The sequence below is a fragment of the Canis lupus genome, chromosome 32 (assembly GCF_003254725.2).
Source record: "Canis lupus dingo isolate Sandy chromosome 32, ASM325472v2, whole genome shotgun sequence".
Taxonomy (NCBI): Eukaryota; Metazoa; Chordata; class Mammalia; order Carnivora; family Canidae; genus Canis; species Canis lupus.
The window spans coordinates 453,067-471,620 of NC_064274.1; the positions used below are offsets into that span (position 1 = coordinate 453,067).

Sequence of the window (18,554 nt, forward strand, 5' to 3'; positions counted from 1 at the left end):
AAGTCCAAATCTTCTTACCTCAGGTCCTCATACCAAGTGGATATTTGGCACATGAAAAACTCTTAACGATACCTCTCTCCCAAAATGGAACTAGGCAGCCTCTAAGAGTGGTGACTTCCTGGGGCATTCCAGCAGACACCTGCCAGGAAGTGGTTTTCAGTTTGTCCTTAGTATCTAAAGTCCCTTATAATCCACAAGAGTAACCCAAAGATTGAGAACTTTCTTCCTTTGTTTTAAAACTAAAACACAGAGGAACGCCTGGGTGGCTCAGCGGTTGGGCATCTGCCTTCGGCTCGGGGTGTGATCCTGGGGTTCTGGGGTCAGGTCCCACATTGGGCTCCCTGCAGGGAGCCTGCTTCTCCCTCTGCCTGTGTCTCTGCCTCTCTCTCTCCCTGTGTCTCTCATGAATAAATAAATAAAATCTTTTAAAAATTAAAATACAGATAAAAGAAGGTTTGAGTTCTACAGAAAGAAATGCTCACATTTAAAGCAGTGATTGTTAAAGATCTACGGAACAGTAACTTTATCTGCATGTGTGTTCTATGTCCAGCAGCAAGAGTAATTGTTTAATAAACCACACAAAGCCCCCCAAACACGAATTGAAGACATGTCAAAGATCTCAAAACAGGGGCGCCTGGGTGATTCAGTCGGCTAAGCATCTGCCCTCAGCTCAGGTGGGGATCTCAGGGTCCTGGGATGGAGCCCCTCATCAAGCTCTCTGCTTTGCAGAGAGACTGCTTCTCTCCCTCTCCCTCTGGCCCCCATCCCTGCTGGAGTGCTCTCTCTCTCTCTCTCTCTCTCACACACACACACAAATAAATAAAATATTAAAAAAAAACACATGAATTCGCTAGTATATTTGATCTTTTAGTTACTAATTCAGGCAAGATAAACACATGGGTCATAATATCTTAGCTCTTCTTTGGATTGTACTCACCAATGGAAAGACAGACTTTTCTAGAATAGCAGAATAAGAAAAAAATGACTACAAATTTAGTGGCTTAGAACAACGCAATTTATTATCAGTTTTTTGTGGGCCAGGGATCTGAACATCCCTGCATCCTCAACTCAAGGTCTCATATGCCTGCCATCAAGGTGTTGGCCATGCTGCATTTCCAACTGGAGGCTCAATTATATCTGGAGGAATCTGCTTCCAAGCTAAATCAGTTTGTCTGCAAAATTTGTTTCCTTATAGCTGGATGATTTGAGACGCTGGCTTTTTGTAGCCACCACTTGGAACCATCTATAGATCCTACAATCCACCCAAAGTACTTTGGCATGTGGGTTCCTTCAACATAGCCTGTTGCTTCATCAAGCCAGCTAGGAGAATCTTTTGCTCCAGTCTACTAGCAAAAAATGTTATATAATGTAGTGTAATCACAGGATTAACACCCATAACCTTTGCCATATTCTGTTGGTTAGGAGCAAGTCACAGGTCCTGCCAGCATTTACAGAGAGGTATCACACAAAGTCATGAATACTAGCAGGCCGGAAATCATTGAGGGCAGGGGTCACTTTAGAGACTGTTTGCCACATAAGAGAAAGGTCAGGAGAACCAGGGCTTCCTCATTGTCAAACCAAACAGATGATCTAGTCCTGGAAAAACTGGAAAGAACGCTGAATGGAGCAGGAACATGGGGTCTAGCCCTGGCTGTGTCATTAACTAGATCATTTATCCAGCTAGTTCCAGGACCTCAACTTCCTTACTTTAAAAATAAAATGAAGTAGGGAGACACTAATTCAGAAATGTAGATTAAAATAGCATGGACATACCATTGTTTGCCTTTAGCAAAAATTACAAATGATCACACTCAGAGCTTGTGAGTTTATGAGTATGCTCAGTCCTAAAAAGCAAGTTGCCATTAAAATATTCACACTTGTGTCAACTTGACCATGGGATTCCCAGATTTTTGGTTAAATGTTATTTCTGAGTATACCTGATGAGGTTGACATTTGAATTCATAGACTGAGTAAAGCAGATTGCCCTCCCTAATGTGGTGGCCACATCCTATTCACTGTAGACCTCGACAGAATAAAAAAGAAAAGAATTCTCTCTCTTTGCATGACTTTCTTTGAGCTGAGACATCTGTCTTCTCCAGCCTTTGGATTCAGGCTCAGACTAGTACTTAAACCACTGGCCCTCCTGGTACTTAGGCCTTCAGACTTGGACTGGGACCACACCACCATCAGCTCTCCTGGGTCTCCAGATTGGTGACTGCAGGGCTTCGGATTTCTCAGCCTCCATAATCATGTGAACCAATTCCTTATAGTAAATCTTCTTATAGACTCATATGATATTCTTTGACAAAGTAATCCATTCCTGGGATTTAATTTCAAAAGACTTTGTAAAACAAGCTATATGCACGGTTATTAACTGTAGTGTTATTTATAATAATGAAAAACTAAAAACAATGCACATGTTTAACAACTGGAGAATGGCTGAATAAATTATAGTACATCCATCTGAAAGAAAATTATGCAGCCATTAAATTAATAATCATGAGGACTATGTAGCAACACAGAAAAGTATTTATAAATTGATGTGAATTTATTTTTTAAAAAAGCAGAACATATAATTATATAAAAACTATAACAAGAAAAAGTAAATAGTGAAAAGAATCCATGTTTGTCATGGAATTGCACAATTTTTCATAACTTTCCTTTATCAATAAGACATTTTAAAAATAATAATTAAAAAGTATAAAATGAAAACAAAGATGGGATTAAATTATCAGTGGTTCTTAACTGGGGTAGACTTGAGGATTTAAAATATTTATAGGTGGGTCTTACCCTGTGAAACTTCTGAGATGGGGATGGGGTACCTATATATTTAAATACACATGTGCACACACACAAAGAGCTGATTATGATGCACACTGGTAGGCAATTTCTCAGCATAAAATTCCATAAATCTATGGAGAATAAGGGGGCTATTCCAGGGACAAGCTGAATATTGGTTATGAGGCACCATAGGTGATGGACACCACGCTGTTCTTAGTGTTTGCTTGGTTTGCTGCTTGGTTATCTGTGTTTGTGGCTTGGGGGCAGTCTGAAGTATCACCCTCTGTGGAGGATTGCTCCACAATGCAGAAAGCCTCCAGGAACTCATTGATGTCGATGTGGCCATCCCTGTTGAAGTCAATGATCCGGGCAAGGTCACAGATGCAGTCATCTGTGATGTCAATGTTCATATGAGAGCTGAACAGCTTCCAGGTCTGCCTGAACTCATCCAGTGAGATGAACCCTTACCAGAGAGAGGAAGTTATTTCAGTTTCAGTTATTTTCAGTGAGTCAGTCTAGTTTTCAATGTTCATTTCCTCTGACATTCTTGCAGGGACACCTGCTCCTTACTGTTGAACAAAGATATTCAAGGCCTTCTATCTGGTTTAAACTCCCAAGGGGATGGCACAAAACTAATGGATCACCAATGGTTCTCAACTGAGAACAATTCTGCTTCCTTTCCACTGGGGACGTTTGCCAAGGTCTGGAGATATTTTTGATGGTCATGACTTGGTAGGGTAAGTGTTACTGGTATCTAATAGGTAAATGCCAGGGAAGCTAATAAATATCCTACAATACACAGGATAGACCCCCAAACAAAGAATTATTCAGGCCAACATGTCAACAGTGCCATTGCTGAGAAACCATAACCCATCCCAAACATATAATTTATTTTGCTTATAAAAAGCCTTTGGACCCATACATCTAAGGTCAATTGACTTTTTTTTTTTTTTTTTACAAGGATTCCAAGACCATTAAATGGAGAAAGAACTGTTTTTTCAATAAATGGTAGTGGACAACTGGATATCCTCATGTAAAAGAGTGAAGCTAAATCCCCTACCTTGCACTACCAACAAAAATTGACTCAAAATGAATCAAAGACCTAACGGGAAGAGCTAAAATTGTAAAACTCTTGGAAGAAAACATAGATGTAAACTTTTGTGATCTTGGATTACATCATGATTTTTTAGATATGACACCAAAAGCACAAATAACAAATGGAAAAAGATAAATTGGACTTTTTTAATTAAAAAATTTTGTGCATCAGGGATCCCTGGGTGGCTCAGTAGTTTAGCACCTGCCTTCAGCCCAGGATGTGATCCTAGAGTCCTGGGATCGAGTTCCATGTTGGGCTACCTGCATGGAGCCTGCTGCTCCCTCTGCCTTTCTCTCTCTCTCTCTCCCTCTCATGAACAAATAAATAAAATCTTTAAAAAAATTTTGTGCATCAAAGGAAACTACCAAGAAAGTGAAAAGACAATCTATAAAGTTGGAGAAATTTTTTTTGTATCATATATCTGATCATGGCATGATATCCAGAATATATAAAAACTCTCATAACAACAAAGAAATGAATAACTCAATTAAAAGATGAGTAAAGGATTTGAATAGACATTTCTCCAGAGAATACATAAAAATTCCAATAAGCACATGAAAAGATGCTCAATATCATTGCTTATTAAGGGAATGCAAATCAAAACCATGAGATACTGCACACCCAGAAGGATGGCTATAAAGGGGGCAGGTAGCAAGCGTTGGTGAGGATATGGAGAAACTGGAGCCCTCAAACCTTGTTTTTTTTTTTTTTCCCTCAAACCTTGTTAATGGGAATGTAAAATGGTATAGCCACCGTAGAAAACAATTTGGCAGCTCCTCAAAAAAGTAAAACATAGTTTTATGATATGATTCAGCACTTGCACTTCTAGGAATACGTCCAAGAGAATAAAAAACCATATGTTCACATAAAAGGTTGTACACTAATGTTCACAGCGTCATTGTGAATAACAGCCAAAAAGTGCAAACAATCTAAATGTCTATCAACTGATAAATGGACAAACAAAATGTGCTATATCCATACAATGGAATATTAGCCAGCTATGAAGAGGAATAAAGAACCAATATACACTACAACATGGATGAAAACATTATGCAAAGTAAAAGAAGCCAGACACCAAAGGCCATAATATTGTATGATTCCATTTATATGAAATGTGCAGTATAAGCAAATCCATAGAGACAGAAAGGAGATTAATGGTTGGCAGGGGCTGGTGGAGAAGGGACAGGGATGGAGAGTGACTGCTAATGGGTGTGGGTTTCTTTTTAGGGTGATGAAATATTCTATAATTAGATAGTGGTGATGGTCACACAACCTCATGAATATACTAAGAATCAGTGAACATTTTAAATGGGTAAATTACACGGTGTGTGAATTATACCTAAAAATAGGTAGAAAGAGAGTAATAATATTGAAAAAGGCCTTTTGACCACTGGGGGAACAGGATGAGAGTATACAAGACTTCTCTGTACATTTTCTGGTAATATCCTGTGAATCTGTAATGATTCCAGAATAAGAACTTTAAAAAGAATTCTTTAGGAGTGAGATTGTTAAAAAGCCTTTCTTCTCTAGGTACATCTTCTAATAGCTGTTTTTCCTATGAGAAGTTCTCATAAGGTTTGTCTTCAAGATTTCTTCTCTGCTCTACCCCTCTACCTGGATTGTTCATCTTGCCCAAGTGCTTTTCCAGTTCTGCCATTTATAAGCATAACCATTATTTATTTTGGTCCTAAGGTGCTTGAGTAGAGAGCTAAATAACCAGGAAAGAGACTGAAAGGTGGGAGGTAAAATCCGTACTCTGTGTCAGGAGTGATAGGATAATGAGTGTCTTTACCTGAATGATCACTATCTGTGATCCTAAAAATGGCCTCTAAGTTGGATCGGTTTCGATACAATGTTTCCAGCAAATTTGACTGTATGTTCTGCAAAAGAAAAGACGTTTTCTTTCTATATCTCATGTTTAGACTTGTTCTAATATATAATTAACAAACAATCAACCCTGACAATAAGATACTATTGAAACAGCCTGAAGATATTTTGTCACCAAGCCCTCAGCCTACCAAATAATCTAAGGGTTTAAGAAGTACCTAGTCTATGATGAAAATGTTCTAAAATTGACCCTCATAATGGTTGCACATATCTGTGAATATATGAAAAACCACTGAATTGTACAGTTTGAATGGATGAATTGTATGGTATGTGAACTATATTGAAATAAAGCTATTTTAAAAAGTACCTAGCTCAAGGCCTCATATACATTACACATTCAGTAAGTATTTATTGAATAAATCCTTTTTTTTTTTTTTTTGGAGGTTGGGGAGCAGTATGGTGCCAGGGAAATCAGACAGCCCTGAGTTTGAATCCCAGGTCTACAACTCAGAAGCTCTGTGAGCAGTGTCCCCATAGGTATAATGGTGCTGAGAATACTATACTTGTGGGGTGGGTATTTTGAAGATAAATTGAGGCAACATATGTGTCACTTAACACAAAACCTGACATATAGAAACTCAACTCAACTCAAATAGTTCCATTTTCTCGTCCATCTTCTTTTTTGGGTTCTCAATATTTGTTCCTGATTCAAAGTTCTCCATAGGGAGATTCATGGTCCACAATATGCCTTCATCCACCAATTTCTCACCATTACCTCACGGCTCAGTTGTTCTTTGGCCAAGTCCTCCAGCCAGGACTTGTACTCCAGTGTGTTATCTGTTGAACTGTTCACCAGCTGTGGCTTCAGCATCCGCCATGGCAGTCCTAGATGCAGCACAGACTCCACAGCTTCTGCCCAGGCACTAAGAGTGATTAAACCTACAGGAAAGAGAAAGTTTGTTGACCTGTCACTTATAGGTCTAGTGTCCTGCCCAATAGTGCAGACGTTTTTATCCTGGCATACTTCTTGCTCTCTGTAGGTAATAAAAATAATGGGCACTGTCACTATTTTTGTTAGTCAAGGTAGACTTTGCTGGAAACCAGGATTGCAAGATAAAATACTGGATGCCCAATTAAATTGTTACTGCTCCTTTCTAATAGGACTATATGTGGTCAATGTCTATTAGACTTTCCATTGAGTTGAGCAAAGACAGCATTTCTAGCTTGGACAATAGAACACAGAATAGATATATACACATTAAACAGAAGCCAAATCACTAATCTTTTACTAATCTTGGAAAATTTCTTGTAACCTCCCCCACCTATTGCTTTTTGCTTAGTTCTGGCCTTGTCACCCTCCTTTTGACTCCATTTCTTTTTACCATCTCCCCATCTATATTTTGCTAAATTCATATTCTGTTAAAAGCTTGTAATTTTAAAATTTAGAAAAGATAACTGGAACATTAAATTGAATACAATAAAGAAAGTAGTCAAAGGTGTCCTTTGGCCATTAGTTCAACAAATATTGATTTGATAACTTCTGCAACACAGATTTTTTTTTGGCCAGCTTTCTTCTAGGAATATTTTACTTCCTTGGTCTCACCAGTTTTATCTGCATCATGCTTCTTAATTCACCAAGAAGATCCAAAGAAGCAAATAACTTTTCCCACAGAGATCTCAGAGCTGACTCCTCTACTCTGCTAATCCTGGGACAGGAGATGAAAAAATTTAAAAGTTAACATAGAGAAAATAGGCATGGATTTGTTTTTCTTACCATACTTCTCTCTTTCCTAATGCCTCAGCCTCCCTGGAGCTCAGTTTGGGAAGGAGGGAAAGGGCTCAGTTTTTGAAGGAAGAGCTCCATCTCTTATTTCTCCCCTTGGCATTTCCACTTCTCCCTGCTAGGCACAAACAGGACCTGCTGCTCTCCATCATAGTGCCGGACAGTGGTTACAGCAAAAGATCTGGAGAGAGACCACCTTTGCAGTAAAGTTATCTTACTGTACTGCACCTCAATTTCCCCATCTACAAAAGAGGGATAAAAACGGTACCTAAAAAAGGAAAGAAAGAAAGAAAGAAAGAAAGAAAGAAAGAAAGAAAGAAAGAAAGAAAGAAGAAAGAAAGAAAAGAAAAGAAAAGAAAAGAAAAGAAAAAGAAAAGAAAAGAAAAGAAAAGAAAAGAAAAGAAAAGAAAAATGGTACTTATCTTATAGGATTATTGTAAAGATTAAAAAAGTAAATTCATACAAAGTACTTAGAAGAAACCCCAGCACCTGGAAAGCACTTAGTAAATGGTCTCTGTTATCATACTCATATGCTTTCCTTGTAATTTATTACGTTAAATAGGCACAAGACAAGAGTATGAATAATAAAATAGCTCTAATTTAATTTTCTCATTCTTACTGGATCAAAAGAATAATGCCGGGAACAGGCACTAGATCCAAAGTAAGTGTTCAGGAAATATGTATAGTTGAATGAATAAAAAGATAAAAAGAGAGAAAGGTAAAGAAAAAAAGAGATAAAGGTAAATATATACTTTGTCTTGCCTCACCGAAGAGCCAGCCATTCTATAAATGAGGACCAGATAACCTATGTTTTCAAGTGCCAAGTTACACATGTGCGTGTGCACACACACACAGAGTTTTAATCATGTTTGATGAAAATCTTCCTTGCAATTTAAATAAATAAATAAATAAATAAATAAATAAATAAATAAATAAATAAAAAATAAGGCAGCCCTGGGGGCGCAGCGGTTTAGCGCCGCCCGCAGCCCAGGGCCTGACCCTGGAGACCCGGGATCGAGTCCCACATCGGGCTCCCTGCACGGAGCCTGCTTCTCCCTCTGCCTGTCTCTCTCTCTCTCTCTCTCTCTCTCTCTCTCTCTGTGTGTGTCTCTCATGAATAAATAAATAAAATCTTAAAAAAAAATTTAAAAAAATCTTAAAAAAAAAGAAGTATGGGACTCCCTCTCGTCCCCCCCAAAGTTTATAAACCATTGGTCTGGCAAAACATTCAAACTATCTTCTGTCAAATTGCAGTCATCCATCATTATCATGACGGGATATAGTATGGTGACACTTTTGGGAGCCGGCTAGATGTACGAGGCTCTGTTCCTAGGGCAAGCAGCAAATAGTGAACATTAACTAAATGCAGAGTTCTGCATGGATTGTTTCTTTCCTCCAACACCCACTGGGGAAGGTCTGATTACTATGCGCATTACAAAGTAACTAATCCAAGGCCACATAGCTAATAACAGGTGGGCCGGCAATCAATCTCAACAGGTGGAGGGCAGGCAGGCTAAACCATCATTGTGAGGCATTGATGTGAACCGAAAGTATGGATGCTGAATGAGAGCTCTCTGAAGAAAAACACAAGATTTTGAGTTTACGGCATTGAACCATCAATAACAATAGTCAGAGACATTCCCCCCTTACTTCTAAGTTCTCCACTGCGCTCCAGGAACTTGAAGTTGTTGGACGAGTGACTTCTAGGTGAATTAGGTGATGTTTCCTTGCTTTAATACAATTGATGAAGATTTCAAAGAGCTCTTTAATTATGTTATTAAAACATATGCTCTATAGGATTCCCTACAGTGACTTTTTTTGCAGTGACAACACCTAAATCCTATGGAATCAGCCATTCCAATTCCCTGGGGCCTACCCCTGGAGATCCTACTTTGGTGGGGCTGTGGTGAGGGTAGGGCGGCTGAGTTTTTGTAAAGCTCCCCTGATGATGTGCCTGCACAGTAGATTTGACTATCACTTAATGAGTTTAAATTTTCATATGAAACTTCTTGAGTGATGCTGGCCTTGATTTTTTAATAACTTGAGTGTTTAATAACTCTTGATTTTTTCACTTGATTAATTTAAATTCAATTTGGCAACATATAGTATAACACCCAGTACTCATCCTATCCAGTGCCCTCCGCAGTGCCCATCACCAGTTACCCCAACCCCCCACTCAGCCCCCCTTCCACTACCCCTTGTTCGTTTTCCAGAGTTAGGAGTCTCCTATGGTTTGTCTCCCTTTCTAATTTTTCCCATTCAGTTCCCCTCCTTTCCCCTATAATCCCTTTCACTATTTCTTATATTCCCTGTATAAGTGAAACCATATGATTGTCCTTCTCCGATTGACTTACTTCACTCAGCATGATACCCCCCCACCCATCCACATGGTGGGTATTCGCCCTTTCTAATGGCTGAGTAATATTCCATTGTATACATAGACCACATCTTCTTTATCCATTCATCTGTCGATGGACACCGAGGCTCCTTCCACAGTTTGGCTACTGTGGACATTGCTGCTAGAAACATCGGGGTGCAGGTGTCCCGACGTTTCACTGCCTTTGTATCTTTGGGGTAAATCCCCAACAGTGCAATTGCTGGGTCGTAGGGCAGGTCTATTTTTAACTCTTTGAGGAACCTCCACACAGTTTTCCAGAGTGGCTGCACCAGTTCACATTCCCACCAACAGTGCAAGAGCCTCTCCAACATCTGTTGTTTCTCGTCTTGTTAATTTTCCCCATTCTCACTGGTGTGAGGTGGTATCTCATTGTGGTTTTGATTTGTATTTCCCTGATGGCCAGTGATGCAGAGCATTTTCTCATGTGCGTGTTGGCCATGTCTATGTCTTCCTCTGTGAGATTTCTGTTCATGTCTTTTGCCCATTTCATGATTGGATTGTTTGTTTCTTGGGTGTTGAGTTTAGTAAGTTCTTTATAGATCTTGGATACTAGTCCTTTATCTGATACGTCATTTGCCAATATCTTCTCCCATTCTGTAGGTTGACTTTTAGTTTTGTTGACTGTTTCTTTTGCTTTGCAGAAGCTTTTTATCTTGATTAAGTCCCAATAATTCATTTTTGCTTTTGTTTCCCTTGCCTTCATAGGTATATCTTGCAAGAAGTTGCTGTGGCCAAGTTCAAAAAGGGTGTTGCCTGGGTTCTCCTCCAGGATTTTGATGGATTCTTGTCTCACATTTAGATCTTTCATCCGTTTTGAGTTTTGTGTATCCAGGCACCCCTACTCTTATTGTGTCTCTGGGAATCTTGAGGCTTCAATGCCCCCCGCGCAATTCTGCCCTATTTCCCTGCTAAACACTTTTCAGTCAGGGAACACTTAGATGTGGATTTTTAAAGTTCCCACTTGTCCAGGGCTGGGCTTTCCTGCCACAGAGGCTTTCATGGCTCTGCTTTCGCCCAGCTTGTCATGGTTCCCCTCCCCACTTTATTCATTTAATTTTTTTTTTTTTCTGCCTTCCTACCCTGTTAGAAGTGAAACCCTTCTCTTTTAGCTTTCCGGCTGTTTTCTCTTTACATCTCAGGTCGAATTCGTAGGTGTTCAGGATGATTTGAAAGTTATCTAGGTAAGTTTGTGGGACCAGGTGAGTCGAGGACCCTACTCTTCTGCCATCTTGCCTCCCAACCTAACTCTTGATATTTAATAACTCAAGAGTGATTTAAAATAATGCACTTTTATAGCACTCACACAAAGCAGATGCTAAACATTAAAGTGTTCTCTTCCACTGGGTTTATGTTAACTTTGTTTTGATTTCTAATTAGTTCACTTGATAATTAAAGAAGCTTGTTCAGTAGCACTAACACTGTCTCTGTTAGCAGCTTATATACTCTGGGACCATCTTCTTGGTGGGAAGCAGTACTGCACATCCATTATGTGTGTGATTTCTGAAATAAGACTGCCTGGGTTAAGGCTTGCCTTCATTGTGTATTAGCTGTATGAGTATGAGCCAGCTGATTTAACCTCTGTTCCTTACTGATCTCCTCCATAAAAGTGAAATTCATATGTATTTTATAAGTTCATTGTGAGACATACATATAAATTCTTTATAATAGCACTTAGTGGGTGGTGAGTCCTCAACCAAGGTTAGAACTTAGAATCATCCCAACAGAAGCCATTTAAGTACTGTTATATGCTTCCATCCCGGGAAGAAGACAGCCAGCAAATGTGTGGACTGAAACCCATCTGTCAAATGCCTAGAAAGCAAAAAACCTTTGTCTGTGGCTTATAGGGTAACACAAGCCCTTTAAGGAAGGGAGAAAACAGAAGAGTGACCCTGGAAAAACTTAGTGGCCTGGTATATGGACTTTACCCAAGACACATCCATTGAAAATAAGTTCTGCAGGAAGCAAATTTGTTGCTTTCATTAATGACGCCAAGGTACAGGTCTTAAAGTATATGGAGGACAAAGAAGAGGCTCTTGCTATGTCTATGTGGACCTCACTGCTGACATAGCTAAATTTTGTTGTTGTCGTCACTGTTGTTGTTATAGGTAGGCTCCATGCCCAATGTGGAGCCCAGTGTAGGGCCTGAACTCATAACTCTGAGAGCAAGACCTGAGCTGAGATCAAGAGTGGGGTGCTTACCTAGTTGAGCCACCCAGGTGCCCCACATATTTTGAATTCTCACTTAGAATTTGGATAAATATCATGATGCTTGACATTTCTACAAGCACCATAATTCTGTTTTTCTGAAAATCATTCATTAAAAAGTCTTGCCTTTGCCTCATAGTCAGCCTGTGGGTCTCCTTGTTAGCTTGATACTGCACGATGTATGGGGTCAGGGCCGGTCCCAGTTTGACATAGGCCCCTCTGTTACTGCCAGCTTCATAGTAGTTGGAGGCAGAAAAGATTGTTAACACCTAAATCAAAACAGAGAGAGAGAGAAAAAAAAAAAAGAGAGAGAGAGAAAGGCATTCAGGTTCACTGAAAAACTTTTCACCATCAATCTGATAGGGCCCAACCCAATTTCAGGCATTGCTCAATTTCAGAGGCTATTCCTTGGCCTCACCTATGGATTGATTGATTGATTTATAAGATTTTCTTTATTTATTCACAAGAGACACAGAGATAGACGCAGAGACATAGGCACAGGGAGGAGAAGCAGGCTCCAGGCAGGGAGCCCGATGTAGGACTTGGTCCCAGGACCCAGAATCACGCCCTGAGCCAAAGGCAGGTACTCAACCACTGAGCCACCCAGATGTCCCAGATCTTTTCAATTTTTTAAAGTCATCAGTTCTAGTAAGGCAGGAGCTCAAGTAATAACAGCTTGAATTCTGATGGGACATCCACAACATGCTTTCTTCATAGTTTCATCTCAAGTACAATAGTAGGGGTCAGAGAAAACATTTCATTTGGATCAACTGAGAGGCAAGCAGGATCCAATAACTTGGGAAGGCCGTTACAATTGGCAAGCCGGGGACAGCCCAGGTGGCTCAGCGGTTTAGCGCCGTCTTCTGCCCAGGGCCTGATCTCACATCGGGCTCCCTGCATGGGGCCTGTTTCTCACTCTGCCTGTGTCTCTGCCTCTTTGTCTCTCTGTGTCTCTCATGAATAAATAAATAAAAATCTTAAAAAGAAAAAAAAACAATTGGCAAACCAGTAATCAGAGCTGGTATGAGGCCTCAAAGCAGTTTCCCATGGAATACCCTGCCTCCTGCGATGCCCTGTGAAGGTTTCCATCGTTAGTACATTGGGAAATGGTAGACACTGCATCTCTTCTTGGAGATTTATAAGGGATATAGGAAACTAAAAGTTCTCAGAACTTCCACAGTAGAGAAACTTGAATTAACCAAACACTTCTTAGATTAGTTCATCTCACTTTTTCCCCCCACATGGAAACCTGTTCTTCTCCTGTAGAGTTGGTTTCCGCGGGACCGCTCTCATCCTAGTGGCACTGGGCTAGGCAACCATTGTAGGATTAAGATGCCCAAAGATCAGTTAGGATATTAAATATGTTCCTGAGATGACAAACAATCCTGAATCCCTGTCTGGGGCACAGTGCAGAAATCCTGTCACCCTGCAGTGTTGTTTGAAACATGTGGCAGCAAGCAATGTGACTTAAAGATGTGGCTGGGAAACCACTAAGCCATGTATTTCTGTCCGCGAGATGGGACAGTATCTGCCTTTTTGTTCTCTCGGGGTACATGCTGTGTGGTGGCAGCAATCAAATTCTGAGGTTTGAAGAGGCTATGAAAGTCAAGGAGAAGCGACTGTAAAGGACCGCGCCACCTGGAGAGAGCGGGTAACACACACGAGCCACGGCTGGCCGTGGGCAACCAAGAGCCTGCGCTTGTCCCGACCTGGGGGTGACGTGGACCGCTCCCGGGCACCACACACACTGTGCCCACCTTGCGTCTGTGGCAGAACTCGTAGCCTTCAGGCTTGCGCTCGTGGGAGCGGATCAGGAACTGCAGGTTGTATTTCTGTAGCAACTGTTCTGTTACACTAGGTCCAAAATAACAGCCTCCTCCTCGAACGGTATTGGCTTGGCAGCCCTCCTGGGCCATGGGATCGCTCCACAGTATATCGACCACCTGGAAAGACCAAGAGATGGTTTCTTTCCTAAACTCTAGAGAGAGATTCAAAGTCATTCCTATGAAAAGCGGAGGAGTAAAAGGCAGAGGAGGAGAGGAAGAAGAGGCTACAAATATTTGGATGGAAATAAGTGAATCGTTTTCCCTGTGATCAATATTTGATAGATGCTCATATTTGAACCTCTGGGGTTCCAGAACTTTCTCTTACTCACAGGAGGAGCACGTGTATGCGCATATTGTTTGACAAGCCACTTTCTAGGAGATAAATCTTATGCGAAGGCTCCACATATAAACCAGATAAAAAGGGAGCTGCTCTGGTAGGAGCTCTGATCGGAGCCAGTAATCTTCGGTTAGCCCAATTCTCTGGGCTCCTGGACATGTGCCCCAGAAAGAAGGCGGAAGTCCTGGGACTGGCAATGTGATCTCTCATGCAGCATTCACAAGGCCCAGGTGTAGTCCTGGGAAGGTGCAATCAAATGCTTAATCTCTTAAAGTAATTTCAGCATTTTTAAAAGAATTTGCAGAAGAGCTGAATAATTTTTCTAGCAATTCAGGTTCTACCCTTTGGTTACTACTCAGGAAACACTGATGGCTAATCTTGTACACAACTTACATGAAATATTTGGGTGTATTTTGGTTGTTGACACCCAGTACTTTCTAAATGTACTTTTAAGGGGGAAAAATGCATTTGACTTGTAAACATCAGAACATTATTAATGAGTCACATTTTGCAAAAGGAGAGACTTGCATTTATTTTAGAATTTCCATTTTAAGTTGATGTTGGAGTCCAAATCGACAGACAGCTCAGCGAGAATGTAATGTAAACTCACCATCTAGCTCTCTGAGGTTTCCAGCCTCGGGGTCAGCTGTGACTCCTCTTTCTCACCACCCTCCATCCAATTAATCCGCAAGTTCTGCCAATTTTAGCTCTTACATAATTCTGAATTCTCTCCTTTCTTTATTGGATGAACCATAAAAAAGCTGCCATTCTTACAGGTGACAAATGGTTGAATACCAGCAAGTTCACTTAGTGCCACTAACACTCCTGGCACACGCTTCCCACACAGATCTCCCAGGTGGATTACAAGTCCTACCACCCCAGTCTTGCCTGGGTGAAATGTGCCCTCCATTTGGCAGCCGGGGGCATATTTAGGTGAACACTGGGAGTGCCTACTCTGAATTCATTCTCCTTTTTCCTTCTTGGGAAGAGAACTCTGATGGGGTGTTTGGGGCGGCAGCATGCCCAGCTACACACTTGCTGTCCCGGTCTCCCTTACAGCGAAGGGTGACTATGTGACACAGTTCTGAAGATTCTGGAGAAGCCTTTAGTTGCCTGAGAACAGAGGCCCCAGAAGCTGCTGACCTAACCCACTGGACCTTGAACTACAGGAGCCATCTTTCTGATACATTAAAAACAAAACCTCAGGTAACAGCATCCAGTAAGTCAGGCTTACCTTCCTACCCAGTGAGGCGAGGTCACTAAGTGGGTGATTGCGCACCTGCCACAGCTTCCCATCCTCCATAAAACTCTAAAATATTTGAGTTCTTAGGCCAATACTAATATCCTTCTGGGGTGTTCTAGCCCCAGGGGGAGAGGTGGAAAAAATACCCTGAATTTACAGAGGGAAGAGATTCCCTTTGGTTTTCAAAATCCTGTCCCGAAGACAGCCACATTGCAGGGAGCAGCACCAGGCCACGGCTCACCTGCTTCCAGGCCTCCTGAGTGGGCTGCAGGGGCTCCGGGCTTCCCAGCCTGCTTCTGGCGTGGAGGGCAGGGGGCTCCCCTCCGCCCGGCTCTTGGGGGGCCTGCCTGCTGCCGGCACCGTCCAGCCCCGGGTCCCCAGGGCCGGCCGCAGCTGCAGGGGATGCTGGAGGAGCGGCTGGCCCGGTGCCCCCGCGGGAGCCCAGGTGGAGGCGCCCAGGGCGCAGAGCCAGCTCCGGGGCAGGAACCCGCGCGGCCTTCTCTTTCGCAGGCTGCTTCCCCTTCTGCCTCCTCGTCTTGCGCCGCAGGGTGGAAACCACCTAAAAACGTCCGGAGAAGATACAGACGCTGGGCTGACACCGCAGTTGGTTTCCTGAGTAGCCCCTCCACGGTGAGCACCTGGGCTCCGGGGGAAGCCTCTAGAAACCCTCAGAGCACTTTGGTGACCGCTGTGGTATTCAAGGACATGATCTGTGGCCTTACAGTTTTTGGTTTGCATTTCCTTTTTTCCTAGTACTTCATATATATTGTATTTTTTAACAAAAGTACTGATCTGTGACAAACTGGAAGTTTATAAAACCTGATCTTCCACCACAGATAATTCGAGAGATACTAAGCCAGGCCACTCTTTCCTCTAGGAACCCGGTGAGTTTTAGACAAGGACGGGAAAGGGGACCTCTCGGGAAGGGAAGTCTGTATGGACTTTCCTGCTATACAACCAGGTGTTAAAGGAGAAGAAATGCAGCTTGCAGTTGAAGAATGTTGGGATAGGAAACACCTGATGCTTTGCTGTGGGCGAGGCAGCACTTTGTGGCATCTTATAGGAAGTGCAATCTTACTTGTTGAGGAAGGCAGGGAGTGGAAGGGAGCACCTCTTTCCAGCCTGGACCTAATTGGAAAGAGACTCTTTTTGCCAAAGAGACTGAGTATGGTCCCTATCACTGACTCAGAGTCATCATGGTACTGGGACCCGGCTGACAGTGTAGTCACAAGCTGGAAGAATTCTGATCATGGGAAAGAAAGAAAATAAGGCCACAGAGCAGAGCTGTGGCATCCAGCAACCATTCCTGGTGTGCCTGAGTGCCACAGTGGAAACCGAGGGACACATTGTCAGGCTATCAATGACAGAGGTCTGGCTCACAACGGGAACTCAGTGCAAACACGTAATCAAAGAATGAGAACTTTCTGCAAATAGATGTAAGGACTGTGATCCAAGAAAGCCATGTCCTCGTGTGGACTAGTCTAGGGCGAGGACAAAGGACACTCAGAGAGGGTCAGCAGAACCTGAATGATGTTTTAAGAGGAATCCAGATTGAATATAGCAGAACAGAGGTGTTCTCTAACTTTGGACAAGCACTAATGACTTTCTAGGCAGCTTAGCCCTGGGCATAGACAGTAAAAGGCCATCAAATGTGAATGGAGTCATAACCTCCTCCTTCTCTCCTTGCTGCAACTCAGATTGAGTGTCAGACTATCAGTCCCACCCCTTTCCACCCTCTGGTAACTTTATTTCAAGGATGTTATTTATCTGCCCCCCAAAAGGCATCTCTAATTTTGATTTTTAAGGAGAATGACAGTGTTACTATGTATTGAGCCCTTTCTAAATAGTGCTATGCTGGGCACTTAGCATGAATTCATTGATTGACCCTCAGGTCACCGCTGTAAGACTGCGTCCTCATTTATGGTTTTACATGAATTCATTGATTAGTGCTCACACCCCTGTGAGACAGCATCCTCACTTATAGTACAGACGAGACACCCGAGACACAGAGATACTAAAACGTTACCAGGACGGTATCCAGATATCTGACTCCAGAGCTCCTACTTTTGTGTTTCTCTCCCAAGTGATCCCTGGACTCTGTACAGATGGCTACATCTCCCCTCCCCAGAGCTTTGCAAACCAACTATTGGGAGGTTGGCTTTTTGCTAAGCTACAGAAAATAAACTGTTCTTTAGCATTCTTTCCCAAAGTTCCTACTTCTCCTGTATACATGAAATGTGATTCCTCCCATGAGATCATCTCCTTTATTGTGACTTGTTGTCTCTACCTCCAGACATAGATGCAGCAGAACAGAATATTTGAATTTAAAAAAAAAGTGAGGTGCTGGACATTGTGCAGAATTGACAAAGGAAATACTTAGAGCTAGTTTTAGGTCCCTTGAACCCCTCCTCCTCTGTTAAGAACATGAAAGGGTTGAGATTATGGAAAAGCAGAGACGGAATTTATAATGAAGATTTTTGAAGGAAGCTGTTGAAAATGTTGCAGGTGCCCCCTCTCCCACCTCTGCCAAGGGGTTATCCTTTTCCCCTTCCGACACTCAGTTTGTGGGTACAGGGACACATAACTGGTCTTTCAGTCGCCAGAACACAAGGGGCCATAGCCAGACCTTGATAGGTAGGATTTGAATCCAGAAACCTTGGACTGAATGCAATTATTGGATGAGACCTGAGTGCTGACTCCATTGAGGAGGGATGGGCATGGCTCGCTATGTGGGAACCAGGATGCATGGAAATTTGGGGAGTAACAAAAACAGATCAAGACAGAATTGGCATCTATTTACACTTCTATCTAACATCTATCTACACTTCTTCCTTAGAAATAGAAACCCAGATTCTTATAGATACCACCTGGAATTAGGAATACACTCTCCAACCTGCCTTTCAGCCTAAATGTTAACAGATGATAAAATTTTGAACAGAAACATGAACAAAAACTTTGTGTACAACTGAATGTCCTTAAAGGGAAGAAACATGCCTTTCTCCTACTTTCTAATTTATGCTGCTAGAATGTGGTCATGATGGCTGGAACCCAAGTAGCC

At 42.0% G+C, this 18,554-nt stretch overlaps 1 protein-coding gene across 1 annotated transcript in view; it reads right to left on the minus strand.

The window, feature by feature from the left end:
- Positions 1 to 2,583: 2,583 nt before the first annotated feature.
- The window catches only part of PPEF2 (protein phosphatase with EF-hand domain 2), a 28,029-nt gene continuing 12,058 nt past the window's right edge, over positions 2,584 to 18,554 (minus strand). Inside the window, 8 exon segments of the mRNA XM_049104878.1 lie at positions 2,584 to 3,244; positions 5,670 to 5,757; positions 6,480 to 6,643; positions 7,308 to 7,334; positions 7,337 to 7,410; positions 12,217 to 12,359; positions 13,848 to 14,033; positions 15,738 to 16,055. Of these exon segments, the coding sequence (XP_048960835.1) occupies positions 2,958 to 3,244; positions 5,670 to 5,757; positions 6,480 to 6,643; positions 7,308 to 7,334; positions 7,337 to 7,410; positions 12,217 to 12,359; positions 13,848 to 14,033; positions 15,738 to 16,055 (1,287 nt within the window). The 3' untranslated portion in view covers positions 2,584 to 2,957.